Source organism: Palaemon carinicauda, chromosome 28 (assembly GCF_036898095.1).
Source record: "Palaemon carinicauda isolate YSFRI2023 chromosome 28, ASM3689809v2, whole genome shotgun sequence".
Lineage (NCBI taxonomy): Eukaryota > Metazoa > Arthropoda > Malacostraca > Decapoda > Palaemonidae > Palaemon > Palaemon carinicauda.
The window spans coordinates 36733975-36753374 of record NC_090752.1 but is presented as its reverse complement, the minus strand read 5'-3'; the positions used below and the strand labels follow the sequence as shown (position 1 = coordinate 36753374).

The 19400-nt window shown below is 37.8% G+C and overlaps 2 protein-coding genes across 3 annotated transcripts in view; both read left to right on the top strand.

Moving 5' to 3' along the window:
* LOC137621507 (myosin-11-like) overlaps nt 1-8255 on the top strand; it is a 177538-nt gene extending 169283 nt beyond the window's left edge. For both annotated transcript variants that reach the window (XM_068351860.1, XM_068351859.1), the window contains one exon: nt 8153-8255. In XM_068351860.1, the coding sequence (XP_068207961.1) occupies nt 8153-8176 (24 nt within the window). In that variant the 3' untranslated portion in view covers nt 8177-8255. The remainder of the gene's footprint in view (nt 1-8152) is intronic.
* A 6264-nt stretch (nt 8256-14519) lies between these two features.
* The window catches only part of LOC137622002 (angio-associated migratory cell protein), a 108732-nt gene continuing 103851 nt past the window's right edge, over nt 14520-19400 (top strand). Inside the window, exon 1 of the mRNA XM_068352489.1 lies at nt 14520-14640. The gene's annotated coding sequence lies outside the window, so the exon portion shown is untranslated. The remainder of the gene's footprint in view (nt 14641-19400) is intronic.

The following is a 19400-nucleotide window of genomic DNA, read 5'->3' as shown; positions in this document are numbered from 1 at the left end:
GATTTTCCTTACATACACAAATACGTAACTCGAGTGGGATCCCATTCCCCCTTCCTAATTCAATTTTCAAACTATGTGACATCAGTGTTATCCTTGTTAAAGCTTGTCTCTTGTAATCAGGAATATACATTTCTCCTTTATACACTCACTGATGTAATAGTCCCCTGTTAAGTTTTGACCTATATGTAACATACTGTACTTCGTTGCATTTAAAGGTTTGTCTCTTATTAATGGCTGAATATTTTCTAATGACTGTCCGCTATTCTCTTCCCTTACACAACTCACTAAAAATCTGTAACCTGGTGTACTGTTACCCCTAGACATAATAAATACAAAATGAAATGGTTCCTCCAAATCTACATTATCTAACTTAGATGTTAAGAAATTTTTCCTTCTTTTCACAATTTCATATTGTACAGTGTTTAGACCTGCCTCAACTAAGCACAGAGGTACTGATATATTGCTTCTAACACCATGTAGTATTCTTACAAGTTTACTGTAAGTCTTTTCTATGCCTCCAACTTTCAACGTCAACCAACTTTCAGAACTGTATAACAGGGATGACATCACAGCTGCATGAAATACTTTTATCTTATAGCAATACATACATCTTCTTTTTCTTGTATTGGACAAAATCAATTAATAAATGCAAAGCTCGTATTTGCTCAACACATCTTCCCTTTTGTGCCCCTGTCTGGCACTTATCAATGGAACACCATAGTGATAATTTATTCATTAGCAGCATATCATATATTTTGGCAAGTGTATTCATAATACTAATTCCCCGATAATTGCTGCAATAAAACATATTTCCTTTTTTTGAACAAGGTTATCAGTTTATTATTACACCAATACAAAGGATAACATGTAAACAGAAATATGTAGTTAAAAATTGTAGGAAAGAACAGTTTCCATGAAATAGGTAAGGCTGCAAATAACCCAGGACATATCCCAATAAAACTCCTATTTTACTTCAAATTCACCACACACACACTAATTATCTAGTTGTAAAGGTATCATCCAAAGTTGGAATATAGGGTGCACCACTAACGTCAAAGTTTTCCTCACCCTGGATAACATTAGGATTCAATAATTCCCCAAAATAAGCTTTAAACTGGGCATCCTCTGGACCTCCTTCACTTTATTTGAAACATTCCCCTTCCAATCTATGGCACGCCAAATCACATTCGAGTCATCATGGCTTAACAAGTGTTTCCACTGAGGGTGCCTTTGGTCTCATTCATACTGATTATTTTGAGATGTATGATCCTACACCTGAACAAACCTTTCAACGTTTAGAATAAGGAATTTCTTCAGCAGAGCTGGAAGAACCATTGAAATCATCATTAATGTAGCTTTCAACTGGTGGTGAGCACAGGCGAGGAGTTTCATCTACTTTCCTGTCAAAGACTCTTCTCTTGAGTCTTCAGCTATGATCATATTGTTTCATCCTATTCAAGGTTGTTTAATCTTTTTCTACTACTTTATGGTTTGAATAGCTGATATTGACTTTGTGTTACTAATGAAATGAAGCAGGAATATGATTGAGGTATTGACACTCCATTGATTTATGCCTAATCCAGCAATAAATCCACTCATTTTGTGCCCTCTTGGCAATATGCTGAAGAGACTGTTTAGCTCTTCATTCATACATCAGAGAGTTTTATTCATGGTAGGTGTAATGTGAGGTGATTGCCGCACTTCAACATGGGATGAAAGTTCTTCCTTGCAAGCTAATAATGATGAGTGATCTAAGGAAGGCTTGACCTATATGGAGTTTTGCAGATAGTCACTTGATGTCTAAAGGGAGATCATAGCTATGGCTGCATTAACCCCCGTGTCCATGGTGCCAGTGATTCCAGTGGTGATACCAGCGCTGATACTAGTACCAGCAGCGTTAGTGACCCTATTGATGATCCCCTCAGTACGCCTAAATCTGAGAAACAGCTAGGATGACGTCCACCCCGGTGAGATTAGGTGCCAAAGCCAGAAGGAGTTAACAAGGTTCTGGGGCCGGTATACTTGTGCGTGTTGACTCAGTTCCCTTATTATTATTATTATTATTATTATTATTATTATTATTATTATTATTATTGTTATTATTATTATTATAATTATCATTATTATTATTATTGATTATTATTATTACTAGTTAAGCTACAACCCTAGTTGGAAAAGCAAAATGCTATAAGCCCAGGGGCTCCGACAGGGAAAAATAGCCCAGTGAGGAAAGGAATTAAGGAAATAGATAAACGATATGAGAAATAATGAACAATTAGAATAAGATGTTTTAAAAGCGGTAACAATATCAAAACAGATATTTCATATATAAACTATAAAAAGATTTGTGTCAGCCTGTTCAACATAAAAATATTTGCTGCAAGTTTGAACTTTTGAAGTTCTACCGATTCAACTACCCGATTAGGAAGATCATTCCACAACTTGGTAACAGGTGGAATAAAACTTCTAGAATACTGTGTAGTATTGAGCCTCATGATGGAGAAGGCATGACTATTAAAATTAACTGCATGCCTAGGATTATGAAGAGGATGGAACTGTCAAGGAAGATGTGAAAGTAAAGGATTGTCAGAATTATAAAAAAATCTTATGCAACATTCATAACAAACTAATTGAACGATGATGCCAGAGATTGATATCTAGATCAGGAATAAGAAATTTAATAGCCTGTAAGTTCCTGTCCAACAAATTAAGATGTGAAGCAGCAACTGAAGACCAGACAGGAGAACAATACTCGAAACAAGGTAGTATGAAAGAATAAAACACTTCTTCAAAATAGATTGATCACATAAAATCTTAGAAGACTTTCTCAATAAGCCATTTTTTGTGCAATGGAAGAAGACAGAGACCTAGTGTGTTTCTCAAAAGTAAATTTGCTGTTGATAATTACACCTAGAATTTTAAAAGAGTCATACAGAGTTAAAGAAACATTATCAATGCTGAGATCCGGACGTTGAGGAGCCACTGTCCTTAACCTAATTGCAATGATACTTTGAGTTTTGTTAGGATTCAACTTCATACCCCATAATTTGTGCTATACACTAATTTTAGCTAGATCTCTATTTAGGGATTCAGTAACCCCAGATCTACATTCAGGAGATGGAGTTGATGTAAAGAGTGTAGCATCATCTGCATTTGCAACAAGCTTGTTTTCTAGGCCAAACCACGTGTCATGTGTATAAAGTGTGAAAAGTAATGGGCCATGAACACTACCCTGAGGAACACCCGATATCACATTCCTTTACTCTATTACTTAAAAATTCAATAATGATGCTAAGAAACGACCCACCCACTCCTAACTGTTTGAGTTTGAAAACAAGAGCCTCGTGATTAACACTGTCAAAGGCAGCACTAAGATAAAGGCCAATCATACAAACTTTTTGACTACAATTAATTGATTTCTCTAAAGCATTGGAGAATGTAAGATGGGCATCACAAGCTCTAAAGCCTCTACAAAACCCAAATTTCAAATTAGGGAACAGATGATTACATTCAGCAGACCCATTAAGACGTTTTATCAAAAGACATTCAAAAACTTTAGATAATATGGGAGTTATGGAAATTGCGTGGTAATCAGTTGGACTTGAGCTACTACAAACATTTACATAGTGGAGTAACATTACCAACTCTCCAACAAGTGCTAAAAGTTCCTATTCTTGCTAACTTGTGCAAAATAACATAACTTTGGAGCTGAGAAATCTGCAGTCTTTATAAAAACAAAGGAAAATACCATTTGGGTCTACACCTCCATAAGCATCAGGGTCCATCAACAGAGCTTTAATTTCACGATATCAAAAAGCTAAACGTGTTAGTTTAGCCTCAGGAAAACAGGAATGAGGAAGATCAATTTATTTATAAAAAAACCTATAGCTCCAAGTGCTTTGATGAATATAAACTTTTTACAGAATATAACAGAGCTTAGTATGTGGCTATCGAATGTCTGGGATGGGATTCGGGAATATAACTGCTTCAAATATAAAACATGATAAACAGAGATAAAAAGAGAAAGAGGCATTCCCTGGAGGCTTCGAAATGTAAAGGCTTGTGACAAAATAGGAAATCAAAGAGAGGGTTGAAGTTAGCTCAGGTTATGGTGCGAGAGAGAGAGAGAGAGAGAGAGAGAGAGAGAGAGAGAGAGAGAGAGAGAGAGAAAGAGAGAGAGAGAGAGAGAGAGAGAGAGAGAGAGAGAGAGAGAGAGAGAGAGAGAGAGAGAGAGAGAGATTTATACTGGTATGAATAAGTGTGTGGTGAAGGACATTTCCGGATTTCAGGCAAGGGGTTCACCGCATGTGAATAAACAGCCTTGAAATATGAAGAAATGTCATGATCCTCAGTGATGAGGTATATTCACCGTTAAAAACCCATATTAATGAAAACTTTTTTTTTAATAAAATAAGAAAAAAAGAAATTCCTGCCCGATTTTGAATAAACTGACATTTTTTGAGAAAATTTGTTTAGATATTTAAATATTGACCAATTTTTATCATTCAAACATAAAAAATATGGAATTAGCTTGCAAAGTTTTGAATACTCATATTTATTAACACCTATACCAACTAATATATAATCAACCAATTAGTAAAAAAATAAATAAAATGAAGCTTGTTTTCTCAAAACTTTAAATTTTTGGAGAAAATATACTGCTTTTTTTAATATTAACCAATTTTTATAATTGCAACATGAAACAATAGAGAATTTTATAGCCTACATTCTATACATTTACCTTTTGAAAAAACGCAAAACTTTTATATGAAAACTGGCCACAATTGAAAGTAGTGTCTATGCTTTAATAAAATCATTGTATAAAAAAAGCAAAATGGAATATGAAACTCCCCCATGTACTACTTTTAGAATATAAAATTACGTTTCTTGTGATTTTTAGATAAAAGAAATTTTGAAGTAACCCCAAAATAACATTGTTTCAAATAAGGGCCACAACTTGGTCCAAATAAAGCAGTGTTGTTTTGGGATTACTTCAAACTCCTATTACTTATTGATTTTCGACCAATTATTTTTTTAAACCATTTGAAAGAATTTCATGCTCTAAAATTTTTACTTGGGAAATTTTCCCATTTTTATTTCTTATATGTACTATTGTGTCAATGTAAAGCAGTCACTTTTAAATGTGACCAATTTTCATACATAAGTTTTAATTTTTCTAAAAGTGAATATACAGATTGTAGGCCATAGAACTCCCTATATTTAAATGTTTGAATGACAAAACTCAGTCCATCTTTTAAAAAAATAACAGCATTTTTTTTTCTTTAAAAAAAAAAAAAAAAAAAAAACATGCTTTGAGAAATCAGGCTTCAATTTTTTTTTTTTTTTTTTTTTTTTTTTTTTTTTTTTTTTTTTTTTTTTTTTTTTTTTGCATAGATTGATTGAATAGGCTTTAGTATGTATAAGTATGGGCTTTAGCCGTAATTTTCCTCTCCCCTGAGGATGATAAGGATGTAATCATCATATTTCAGGGTTCTTCACCAAGCAGTGGTGACCCCCTTCCCTCAAATCAAAAATATCACTCTCCACACACAATTGCAGTATATAGGTTACATGTATGCACACATGAACAATGTGTGGCTAGCTTAATATATTCTTGTATGTGAATTTTTCTGAACAAATTTTACACTTAGGTATATTTAGTTATTGTATTTGACACTCCATGCATCTTCCAGAAAAATGATGACATAGAAATTATAAATATATAAGCGAGCAGACAAAGAAATACAAAGCGCATTCCAAAGAGAGACACGCAGCAAACGTTTATTTACGCATACCTAAGAAAACATAAGAAAAATAATAATGTTTCTCAGGAAATCATATAAAATGGTGGAATTACCGTAAATGGTATACTAAAATAAATAGCTTCCGATTGGATTTAAAATAAAAAAAGTAATTAATAGGTACTTAGGTCAAAAGATAGATGTGTATAGGACCGTGCGTGCTTGCGTAAATATATAGAAAGGAATTTTTAACACTAAAACAAATTGGTTTTATTAAAAGAACTAATGGAAACATGAAGCATAGATTTTGTTCTTGCCAAAAATGCAATAATCAACGGCCGTTCCAGCTCCATGGAAGACATTCCTTATTTTAAATGACTCAGGGTTGTATAGGTAGGAAAAGCAGAAATTACTTTCAAAATTTTATATTTTTAGGCAACGAAGAGTGAATGTAGATTAATGTTTGCTATTTATTTCATGAAGTGCTAGTACAGAGACAAATTTGAGTATTGCATGTACACAAATAAAGCTTGTGATAGAAATTTAAAAAAAGCAATTTATTGATTTTGAAGTATGTATTATGTAAAAGTTATTTTCAAGTTTATTTTAAGCATTAATTAAAAGGAAACTTTATGAAAAAAAAATGTGCGTGTTGGAAGATGAATAGTCCTGTGTAAAATTGGGTCTTATAAATTATTGTGATATATTGTGATGAAAGAACTATGAGAAAAAGCCAATATAAGTATGGTGTACAAGCGAAAAAAGGCATAGAATAGAATGTGAAGGGATTATGTTTCGAGATGGTACAGTTAAATAATAGTAGTGAAAATAATCTACTGAAACTACTGATAGAGTTTTAGAAATATTTCAAATCCGTGTGAGATGATTGTTAAAAGTGAATATTAGCAAGAGTAAACTCATGAGTTTGAAAGAAAGCCAGGAAGATCAAGCAATAAATGTGAGAGGATGGTTAAAAATTTCTTTAGAAAAGGTTATTTAGATAAGAAGTGTGTCTATAAATGAAAATTGCTGTATAGGTAAAGTATGAATTTTAAAGGCAAATAAGAAAAATGCTGAAATAAATTATTAGTTTAGTATCTGTTAAGTATGGGGTGTTCTAAGGGTAAGAATGGTGTCCCTTTATATATGTACAAAATAGCAAGTGGTCTGTTGTGCAGTGAGACTTGTTATCATAAATTTATCATATCTACGTAATTTATTTCAAACCATGATATTCCAAATAAGTTTTATAATCATATTTCCAACTGGATTCCACTCACTTTCATACCCACCAAAGAGCTGTTTTAACCATTGCATAATGTTATATTACATGCTTTATTACCATAGATCATCTTTTCTTCCAAGGTATTTGGAGAGTTCCTACTACTTTGCATGTTTCACATCTTTACTTTGATGCTCTGTCGGGTAATTTCATTTTCTATTACATTATGAACCAACCACTTGTATTGTTACAGTAACCATACCAACATTCATTTTTCTACTCCTCTGATGTCTGTTTGCCATTACGAGCTTACTATTATTAACATTCACTTTCAACTTGCACCCCTTGCAAAAATTTTCACTTTTACTGGAATTCATTATGCATTCATTGTCAATTATTAATTTCGCACCAATGGCAAATATCAGCCAGCTATTCGCATTTTTTTTTTCTTCTCTTATAAACCTGTGATTATATTTCCTGTAATGTCCTTTGAATTTGGCATCATTTTTTCCATGAAAATGTGTTACAACTGATAGAAACCACAATTATTTTCAGCTTAATTTCTAAATCCGACCATTCATTCTGTATTTGAAATGTTCTGAAAAAATTTCCTTTCACCAAAAAAACGTTTTGAATGGTCTCAAAGAATTACCTCCTAAACCTTATGTCAAAACCCTTATTATCACATCTTGATCAATTCTTTTTTTGGGTCAATGTACATCTCGCACAGCTTTCCCTTCAATCTTTAACTACCCACACGGCCATTGTATAACAAACTCTACATACACACACCTTTATCTTCGTGTAAACCCATAATGTTTTATGCATATACTGATTTTGTTATACTGGACCTTTCAGTACTGCCACTTGTGTTATGTTTCTTCTCATGCTGTATAACACCATAAAAAACTATTCCTATCATATCTTCATCAACTTGTGAATTTCACAAGCTCATATGACATTATAGGCGGAGATGATAGTTTAGAGCATTTTATATAAGATCAGTATTGTATCAATTTATCGGGACTGATTTGCAGTGTTCAGTTTAGTCCTTATATTCATAGGCCCATTTTGAAACATATATGGTTACTTAGAATAAGACTTTTGATGCCAAGATAAGAATTCTATGGTGTATTGCTGAGGTACTAAAAAAACAATTTTCCTATACTTTCATATTTCTACTTTCCAGATGTTCCAGCCGCCTGGAGACTAAATTCTGTTCTGATGTTGGAAGTTTACACATGGGTCCAAAATCAATTAGAGGATTTTGATAAATAAATTTTTTGTTATAATTTGGTGTTCATTATTCTTAATATCATCTCTTAATTAGTCCCAAAAACAGTGCCTATACTGTATAGAAAAGCAGTGGAAAAATATACAGTAGTTTCTTATTCTGGAATGGAATCTTTCAAAACAGGAGGACATCAGTTGCATAAAATATGTTGAATAATACAGTAGGTATAAACATAAGAAAGAAAGAGCAGTGATAAAGCTGTGTGTTTGATATGAGGCAAATTAAGCTTGTAATTAACAAGAAATTTCACAAAACCAATAAGACAATCAGAAAATAGTTGGTTTAAGGATGAATTTTGAATTGCAAACTATACAAAAGGGCATAAACAAAACAGATTATTATACAAGAATTTTTCTTTCTTAAAGTTCAGTGTAGAAAGCAACCAAATAGAAATGGGAAGAAATGCTATTAGTCTTTTGTAACAGAAAATTGGGCATTAAATACCAGAGGCAGTGTTAGATACTAGTGTATCAGACCAATAAAAAATGACAGCTAAATATTTAATTTGGTATACACACACGCACAGATTCAACAATCCCCAACTTTCTTTACTAACTACAGCCCGCTGGCTCGGCAATTTGTGGGAAATTATGGTTTCCAAATAGTACCTCACGGGGTACCCTCTCTCACCTGGGTATGACCACTCCGTGTCGCTGAGGGTGACAGGAAAGAAATATATTCACTGTATTTAGCCATACACTTGCTCTTTAACATAGGGGAAAGATGTTCTTTATCTATCAATGCACTTTCATACAATTGTATACATTCAGTTACTCTCACAATTTTATCTTTAAAAATGATCTTCAAACTGACAGTACACTTTTTATGCAGTAGCTACTGCATCAATTTTTCTTATGAGTGAAGGTATTATTCAACAACAGGAAAATGAAGCTACCTAATCTATACAAACCTCAATCAAATGAAGTTTGTATTCAATTAAATATTCTTCAGTCTTTATGAACTTTATGCTATATTTCACACGTAAATACAAGCAAACACTGGCACCTTACACAATAACATAATACTACAATACTATACTTTACTCAATATAAGAATCTTTATTATATTGGAAGATTAGATGAACTACAAAGGTTTGGCTGTGATGCGTGGTAAGATACAGTCTTTGTTCTCATTATTACTATTATTATTATTAGCTAAGCTACAACCCATGTGGTGGAATTGTTCGGCACCATGTTCTTGAGGACTGGCACTTCAGGGCCTATAGGAAGGTGATCACTTTTTTACCCCCCTATCAAAGTGGACCACTAAACACAACAGCCTGTTTATCACCGTGTATCTTCAAACATGTACACCCTGGTCCTCTAACTTCAATAGATCAGCTACAAGGAGTATCAATGCCAACATCTGATTAACTGCAGATATAACGGTGGTGGAGGGAGGGGGTCACTTGAAGAGCTTTCAGTTCTTTAGTAAGGATATAAATATGCACTGGAACATTAGTTTGCTTGATTCTATTATTACTATAAACACAATCACTTTATTATTATTATCATTATTATTACTAGCCAAGCTACAACCCTAATTGGAAAAGCAAGATGCTATAAGCCCAAGGGCTCAAACAGGAAAAAATAGCCCAGTGAGGAAAGGAAATAAATAAATGATGAGAATAAATTAACAATGTATCATTCTAAAAACAGTAACAGCGTCAAAACAGATATGTCCTATTTAAACTATTAACAACGTCAAAAACAGATATGTCATATATAAACAATAAAAAGACTCATGTCAGCCTGGTCAACATAAAAACATTTGCTCCAACTTTGAACTTTTGAAGTTCTACTGTACTGATTCAACTACTCGATTAGGAAGATCATTCCACAACTTGGTAACAGCTAGAATAAAACTTCTAGAATACTGTGTAGTATTGAGCCTCATGATGGAGAAGGCCTGGCTATTAGAATTAACTGCCTGCCTAGTATTACGAACAGGATAGAATTGTCCATGGAGATCAGAATGTAAAGGATGGTCAGAGTTATGAAAAATCTTATGCAACATGAATAATGAACTGATTGAACGACGGTGCCAAAGATTAATATCTAGATCAGGAATAAGAAATTTAATAAACCGTAAGTTTCTGTCCAACAAATTAAGATGGGAATCAGCAGCTGAACACCAGACAGGAGAACAATACTCAAAACAAGGTAGAATGAAAGAATTAAAACACTTTCAGAATAGATTGATCACCGAAAATCTTGTAAGACTTTCTCAATAAGCCAATTTTTTGTGCAATTGAAGAAGGCACAGACCTAATGTGTTTCTCAAAAGTAAATTTACTGTCGAGAATCACACCTAAAATTTTAAAAGTCATACAAATTTATAGAAACATTATCAATACTGAGATCCGGATGTTGAGGAGCCACCTTCCTTGACCTACTTACAATCATACTTTGAGTTTTGTTAGGATTCAACTTCATACCCCATAATTTGCACCATGCACTAATTTTAGCTAAATCTCTATTAAGAAGAAAGTAAAGTTGTTGGTATGAATGGCTTAATAGCTTAGTTCCTTTAAGTACAAACTGGTTCTCACTTAACACAATGGTTTGTATAGTGGCAGTCGTAGCTGGTTTGGTTTCTTATTTAGGGCTGTTAAACTTCTTGAATGTTTCACTGTTCTTCAGCAGTAGTTGGTGCGGTGGTTGTAGTTGTTCACATTATGGTGAATACACTTGTTCTCGTTATGGTGGATATAGTGGTTCTTGTTACGATGGCTGTAGCTGTTCTTGTTAGGATGGATATAGCGGTTCTGCCGTCCCAGTCTCAGGTAACGGGTGACTTTGGGTCGAGAGGGAGGGATGAGGGCATCTGTTGGGTGGAGTTGTAAGGCCTGCCCAAGGATGTATTCTTTGGCCACAGTGAACAAAATTGCGTCCTATCTGGAATGAGAAGACACGATTGGGTAGACAATGCCAAGAATGATAAGGGAAAGTGTTGAAACAGATCTATTTAATCCTTTGCTCAAGGGGACTAGATGGGTTATCACTTATCTCGGATGGGCAAGGGTCAGATTTTAGGTTAAAGTACCAGCGGGCAGCCTCAGTTAGTTGAAGTACAGGTAGAAATTTACGAGGGATAACTGCGTTGGGGTATTTGGTTTGGGCAGTTGGTTAGAGAGCACAGAGCTAGTCGGCGGTATTGGTGGCATGATAGTTGGCCAGTCAACGCTGTGCGCTGACTAAGCCGAGTTCAGCGCATTAAGTGGCCATTCAGGCGGCAAGGCTGTCAGGTGGTCAACCAGGCTTGGTAGCTGGTTAGAATGTAGAACTAGTCAGCCGCAGCGGCGATTGATTCTCAATATGCCGAGCCGAGGTCCGTTGTATTCTTACCGCAGAATCGTCAAGTACTGCTGGTACTTACAGGGGGAATATATAAGTCGTCGGAGATGCGTTAGAGCAGGCAGAGTTGACGTGCGTATTCTGCCAGGGTGTAACACAGGGCGGGTAAGTCGTATGTAACTATCCTGGACAGCCACGGATAGTTCGATGATGTTTTCCCGCTAAAGGGTCTTGTCAAGCAATGTCCTTTCATTCCAAAGGGCTAAGAGGTAACATTGAGCTGGTCGGTTTTCTCCTCGATGAAGATGAGGTCTAGGTAATCCTTGAAGATGAAGAGCTCAACTTTCACGTCTTTGATCAGTTGTCGGATCTGACAGACCCGTCTTTGGCTGATGGCTGGTTGTGATGGTGGTGGGGTCTGTGAGGGACCTGCTGGACTGGGTGTGTTCATTTTCCGTTGTTACGGGTTTATGCAGATATAGATCTGAGCTTGGGCCGCGAATCACGGAATACATGATTGCGGGTTGTAAGAATCACTAGAGTGGATCAACCTAGGTTGAATTTTCAGGGTTGAGTAGCAAATCACTGAACAAGTGATTGAAGGCAGTATGAATCAAGTGTGTGATTAGGTTTATTAATTAGGTTAGGTTGGAGCAGCAAATCAGAGAATATATCATTGGAGGCTGTATGAATCACAAATGTGATGGTATTTAGATTAAGGTTATAAGTGTAGGGTAGTGAGTCATCGGGCTGCGAATCACAGAATACGCGATTGGGGGTTTTATGAATCACCAATGTGATGGTACTTAGATTAATGCTTTAAGAGTTGTGCAGTTTAGGCTACATGAATCACGAATGTCATGGTACTTAGGTTAATGTTTGTGCAAAAAATCATAGAATATGTGATTGTAGGCTACATTAATCACAAATGTAATAATACTCAGGTTAAAGGTTGCAAGGGCAAATCTCAGACTAAATGACAGGAGGCTTAATGAATTGCATATGTGATGGTATTTAGGTCAAGTGTTTAATGGTTATGCAACAAATCACAGAATATGTGATTGGAGGTTACATGAATCGCGAAGGTGGTGGTACTTAGGTTAAAGGTTTGACTGGGCAGAAAATCACAGAATATGTGATTGGAGGCTACATGAATCACAAATGTGATGGTACTTAGGTTAAGGGTTTGGCTGGGCAGAAACTCACAACATGTGATTGGATGTTACATAAATCACGAATGTGATGGTACTTAGGTTAAGGTTTTGGACGAGGAGCAAATTACAAAGTATATATAGCAGTTCTTGTTATGGTGAATTAGTGGTTCTACCTTCCCAGTCTTGAGTAACGGCCGACTTTGGGTAAGAAGGGAGGGGTATCGGCATCTTCTGTGAGGTAAAGTTGTAAGGCCTGCCCAAGGATGCGGTCATTGCCCACGGTGAACAAAATGGCATCCTGTCTGAATGAGAAGACACGATTGGATAGACAATGCCAAGAAAGGAGGGTCTTAAGATTTTGAAATTATGGGTCAGGAAAATTAGCATGAGGGGAAATGTAGCTGTCACGGGAATGATAAGCCAATTTATAACAGGAAAGCGTTGAGGCAGATAAATTTAATCCTTTGCTCGAGGTGACTGTATGGGTTATCATTAATCTTGGGTGGTCAAGGGTCAGATTTTAGTTTAAAGTACCATCGGGCAGCTTGAGTTACTTGAAGTACAGGAAGAAATTTACGAGGGATAACCGTGTGGGGGGATTTTGTTTAAAAAAAAAAAAAAAACAGTATAGATTCAACTGGAATGTTAGTGGGGATTTTGGGAATATGAACGATTAAGAAAAAGTAGGTTTGAATGGCATATGATGGCGGAATCTGGTTGCGCGTCTTTCTCTCGGATGATCTGACAATCCGAGTGACTTAAAGAATTGTCATTTTTATGAGACAACTTTTCTTTAATCTCTTTCGGGATTTTAAGATTCAAGTGTCGTTCGAGAAGGTATTTTTTATGAGTATAGGGGTCAGTTAATCTGGCAATTAACAATACGAATAGTGATATCAAAGTGCAACATGTTTAAAGAGAGAGAGAGAGAGAGAGAGAGAGAGAGAGAGAGAGAGAGAGAGAGAGAGAGAGAGAGAGAGAGAGAGAGAAAGAGAAAGAGAAAGAGAAAGAGAAAGAGAAAGAGAAAGAGAAAGAGAAAGAGAGAGAGAGAGAGAGAGAGAGAGAGAGAGAGAGAGAGAGAGAGAGAGAGAGAGAGAGAGAGATATGAAAAGTTATAAATTTTGATACCAAACATGGATGTATAGGGCTAGGGATTATATAAATGCATTTCAGGTTAAACCGAGTGGTATATGGATAAAATACAAACTTGTTAGTAACACTCATAATTCTAATGTCAATTTCTTGGTTCGAAATCCTTGTAAGATTTCGAGGTATATCAGTTTAAACTAAATAGTATATTATAAATAATATAGATTTGTTAATAGCACACCTAATTCTAATATTAACTAATCCAATACTTATTTTGAGGGTTCACATTTTTAGGATTTTGTTCGCCTTGTGAGATTTCGGAAAAGCCTGGTTGGAAAACAGTATGATTTAAGGCCAAGGGTTCCAACAGGAAAATGATATCCATGTGAGTAAAGGAAATAAATAAACTACAAGAGAAGTAATGAGCAATTAGAATAACACTTTAAGAATAGTAACAACAATAAAATAGTTTTTTCGTAAATAAACAATAGGAATAGCCTTATGTCAGGCTTATCAGCCTGTTCAACATAAAAAATTCTCGGTAAGTTTGAACTTTTAAGGTTCCACCGATATATGTTTTGACTAATGGATATAGACAGAGAATAGGAGGGAAATTCTGTTTTGATAAATGTACAGTATTTTAGTTAAACTGAATAATCAAAAAAATAAATCATACACCGAACGAAAACAAGGCAAATTTAAGCTTTATAATTTGAACGATAAAGAAACACTTAAAAGAATGTGCGGTTGTAAGGGTCATGATTTACTATAGCTACTACTTCGTCCATACTCCTTACACGCTGAAACCTGATGTTAAAAGAATTTCATAGTTGACAACTTGACGGTATAGTATAATAAAAAGTTTTTCTTTTATAACATGAGAATAATTAACGATTCAGTAAGTGGCACATTTTTAGTCACAGTTTTCCATTTTCTTCCTTTAACCGATGCTACTGTAAAACTTTATTATAGGCCGAAATATATGCTTACCGCCGATACCTTTTTGATGTTATCTATGCAACATGTCTTCGTTTTAAGCCCATTCGAACTGAGGGTCATTGAATAGGGCATGCCACAGAAGCCAGTTCTAGAATAAGAAGATTTGTAAGTAACCTCTGTGACGGTTGGTATAGCCTGAACTACGCTTACCGTAGGGTAGTATTACTTCGGCTCCCCATTGAAGTCACAGTAGATTGGTAAGTTTTCTTGCTTTTTGCAGAGTAAGTGGAATCAATCAATTGCTCTATTCGGGACGTTAATGTAACATTTATCGGTTAATTATCATGCGATTTCACCTATCACCTACATTGTAATTTATATTTTCTTGTGTAAAAACTATTAAAGTACTGGGATGCAACCTAACCTAACATAGGTTGTTTGGTCTAACCTACTTATGGGGTTTTGTCCCTATGTCTATAACTAATATGGTAGAATTGTAGTTATGGACGGAACAATATTTTGAATAGAAAAAAAAAGTTTTTCCAGTAGGAAATAGTACTTTCACTGAATTTGACTTTCATTTCAATAGCAAATAAACTTAAAACCTCTTTGATTGTCTAAGAATGGGAGATATCTTTTAGAAATCTAATGGTTTTTGTTGTGCCGTGCACTCACAGGAAAAGAACAACATCAAGCTCCCATGTACTGACAAGTGGTACATGCTGACCTGTGCACGCTAACCCCATTGATTATTGTTTCTTAGATGATTAAGATTTTATTTGCAGTGAAAATGAGAGCCATTCTTTAAGAAAACAGATATTTTTTTCTATAGGATACACCTGTCTTTTAGTAGAAAAGCCTTTTCCGTCCTTAACTATAATAAAACCACTACTATGTTATACCACTGTAAACCTTCAATAAACCACTTGCAGATCGGGATTTGCCAGTATTATCATAGAAAAGTGCAATAATCCTTTAGGATATTGTAACTCAGAATTGAATAGGTCTTTCTAAATGCACTATTTGAATCCCTTATCATACTGTCGGAAACCACTGCAATATTAACAATTTCAGATTTTGATAAAGATTTCCACTTTGCGCATGTTGTTATTTTAACACGTGCTACAATAATCTCCTCCCTTCAGCCGGTTTAGAAAAAATCTGCATTGGTCGTAAGTTATAGTACTTGTTGGAAAAGAATAAAAGGTCCGATTTATTACATTATAAACCTCTTTGTTATTTACTTTTGATATTGGATTATACAGTGTAATTAAAGCTCTTATTTTATTCATGTTTAATAATTATAATATGGGTACAAAAATTTATTTTATGTACTTAGTCTGATGATTGTACTTGTAAATGGAAGCAAAGTCCAATGTTTGAACATGCTGGAGCGCAAAGCTACAACTCGCCCCTTTGATAAGTTTATTTGTTCCGACGCGATATACAAACCTCGTAATCATTTAATATAGAAATTCGCTTAAGCTCAGCTGAAACACCCGGAGAGAAAGAAAAGCAGGCAGTTGTGCTGATTGGTTGGCTGGCTCGCTTCGGCTCAATGTGGATGGTTGCCTACTCTCCGATCTCTACGCTACAGCCTTTTGCCTTCTCTTGTGCTTGTGTACTAGTGATTGGTCTTTGCTATGAAGGAGAAAGTTACTCTTTAAAATGCGATGTTGTGCAGGCCGTGTTGCAGTGGGTGGCGTTCGTCACCTTCTGTAGACCCGCACACGCTCTGCTCGACATGCAGGTTAAAACCTTGCTCTCAAGGTTCTCCTTGCCGTAGTGTGAATCCTGGCTGCCATTTTGGGAAGCCCGGATTCTCAGCCTGTCAGGATTTTCTCGGGTTTTGCCGGGGGAGCGGTTGACCTTAGCGCTTCCGCTATTTCGGCGATCCCGAGAGACACCCGACTGATTGCTGTTACTGATGACGACATGTTACCCGGTAAGAGGGGGGAATTTTGGGCATCTCTCGGATTATCAAGTAAGCTTGACTTAATTTGTTAAGACACCGTTTAAATATGGTGGACGAGGTTCAACAACGTCATTTGAATTATATGATTGTTGGTGAACACATGAATGTAATTGAGTTTGTAACAGGCTGCCAGGTTGGCCTTTTTCAGCTGAAGACATCAAATTTGGCCTTTTTTTTATTTGAAATTGGTTAGCCTTTAGCAATATCATAAAAGGTTTGCCTTAAAGGCTATATCTTTGGCCTTTTTTAACTTCTTAAAGCTGCAGTTGGTCAAAGTTGGCCTTTTCTCACTTAGGAAACCTGGCAATCCTGGGTTGTAACTTTATCGACTCCCATGTTCACTGATGCCCCTGTTGTTGTTGACTATGTACCTGATAAAGCATTTGTTCCTGGCAAAATGCAAACTTTTTCCAAGGGTAAAATAATGGCAGGACTCCCTGTTAGAACAAGGGAGAGTAAGGTTTTAATCACCGAGATTTTTTTAACGACTGATGGCAAATCCTTTACAGCTTCGCCCGTAAGTCAGTTATAATTAAAATCTACCAAGTTTCTGCTGATAAGCAGTTGAAATTAAAATTGCCAAATCTCCTGCTGATAAGCAGTTAAAATTAAAACCTGCCAAACTCCTGCTGATACAATATGTTTTTCAGGTTCACCATGTTCACCGACCATGGCTCTTCCTACAGACATGGCTCAGGTTGTTCATCCTCATCCAGTGTCTGCTGTTGCCTCGACCAATGTTCCAGCACCTCGGAGGGGGCATAAGAAGAGGAAGCCTGGGCGGTATTCCTCTTCTAGTTCCTCCTCCTCTCTCCTCCTCCTCTTCCTCTTCATCTTCTGACTCTGACTCTTCTCCCCCAGGGGAAAGAGGAAGGGGAAGAAGAGAAAAGTGAAGAGGGCCAGGAAGGCCAGTCGCAGTTGAAGGGACATGGCGCCCCGAGACACCTCTTCTCCGGAGAATGAGGGCGATGTGCATGATTCCCGTGTTCCCCGCACTAGTGGGATTGTTCACGGCGAATCTCGCGCAAGGCCTCCATGCACCACAACCGCGCTCGAGGGCGCAGGTATCGTCTCCGAGAGCATGGTGACGGGGTCCTCGTGCCCCCGATCTACTGCTCAGACTTGAATTGAACCGCTCTTGAGCGGGGAAAGGAAAGTCCTGGCTTCGGCACGAGAAATCTCAGCTGTGGTCTCTCGTGAAGAATCTGCGGTTCGCACGACTACCTCCACGGGGGGGTAGCCACGCGGACCAGCTCAGCGACTCGTGTGTCGCGTGAGCAGGGAGCAGGCCCAGACAGTCACGCACTCGACCCACGCGACTCAGGCCTGGCATGGAGCCACCTCGGGGCTCAGCCCGCGGCATGGGGTCCGGTCGTGCACGATCAGGCTAGCTCTCGCGCTTATCCGCCGCGAGAGATGCAGCCAACCCCCATGTTTTCTGGCCTTGCAACAGGTGAGGCCGCACACACCACTTGCGCGACTAACCTGTCTACACCTCCTGGTGTGAGCGTTGCAGTTCCCAGCGACCCCGCTCGCGCTCAAGCTCCTTCGGTCGCAGTGGGAACCTCGATGCATTCCATCGGGGATGAACCCTGCCAGAGTCCTTCCTTGACTCCTGAATACACGTCTGGTTCGGTCCTAGGACCAGAGCAAGGGTATTCATGGGGGATGTCATCACCCGTGCAGCATGTCGCTTCCCCTACACCTACGGATGTAGCGGGACCGAAGGATCAGGTGGAGTCGCAGTTCCTAGAGGTCATTAACCCCATTCGTGAGATTAATGGCCTCAGGGCTCCTCCTGCGGTAGTGTCTGAGCTAAGTGTACAGCCTTGGGGATCCTATGGGGAGCTCCCTAAGGCAGTTCACGGCCCCTCACACTACCCTGGTTGAGACAGGCTGCTTGAGCATTTAACCGAATGAGTGACTAGATTGCAGGACCTGGTGACTCGCTTAGGCCAAGGTTCGAACAAGCTTCTCCCTCAACCACTCCAGCGACAGAAGAGGTACTATGTCACAGACTTCTGTGTCTTGTCCTCTCCCTCTCGACTCCGCGGTCGGAGAGCTTGCTGGGGGTTCCTCGGTCAAGAGCTTGAAATCCCAGAGAGTGGGCTTCTCGGCCTCTGAGATTTCAACTATGGGGTCCATCTCTGTAGCTGCTCTCAAGGCTGCTTCATGACACGACCACTGGTGTGGTACGGCCACAGTGTTCGCGCGGGACACCAAGCTCGCTACCCCGAACACATGGAGCAGTACAGGAACCTGGCTTTGTATGGTGGGAAAGCTGTTGCTTTTCTCCTGGACCAGCTTGCTACCCAGTATGCCAATCTGATCCTCAATAAACGTGAGGCAGTAGCCACTCGTTTGGCGAGATAGATTGGTTCAGAAGAGGCCCTGGCACTCAGGAAGTTTCCTATTAGAGCTGCAACTTCTCTCTGTCCACCAGAGGAAGTTTAGGCCGCGCGGGATAAATGGCGCCTCGACTCGGAGGACTCCATTATCCACCAGGCGCAAGCTCTGAGTTTCAAGGCACCTGGTCCCGCGAAACCGTCCGCAGCCAGGCCGAGTCGGGCCAAGCCCACAGGAAGTGGCAAAAGTACCACTGGTCGTGCTCCTGCTACTCCTGTGCAGCCGAGACCTGCTCCTGTTCAGAAGAGTTCTGCCCCCATACAGATCTTTCAGCCTCCCTCGGG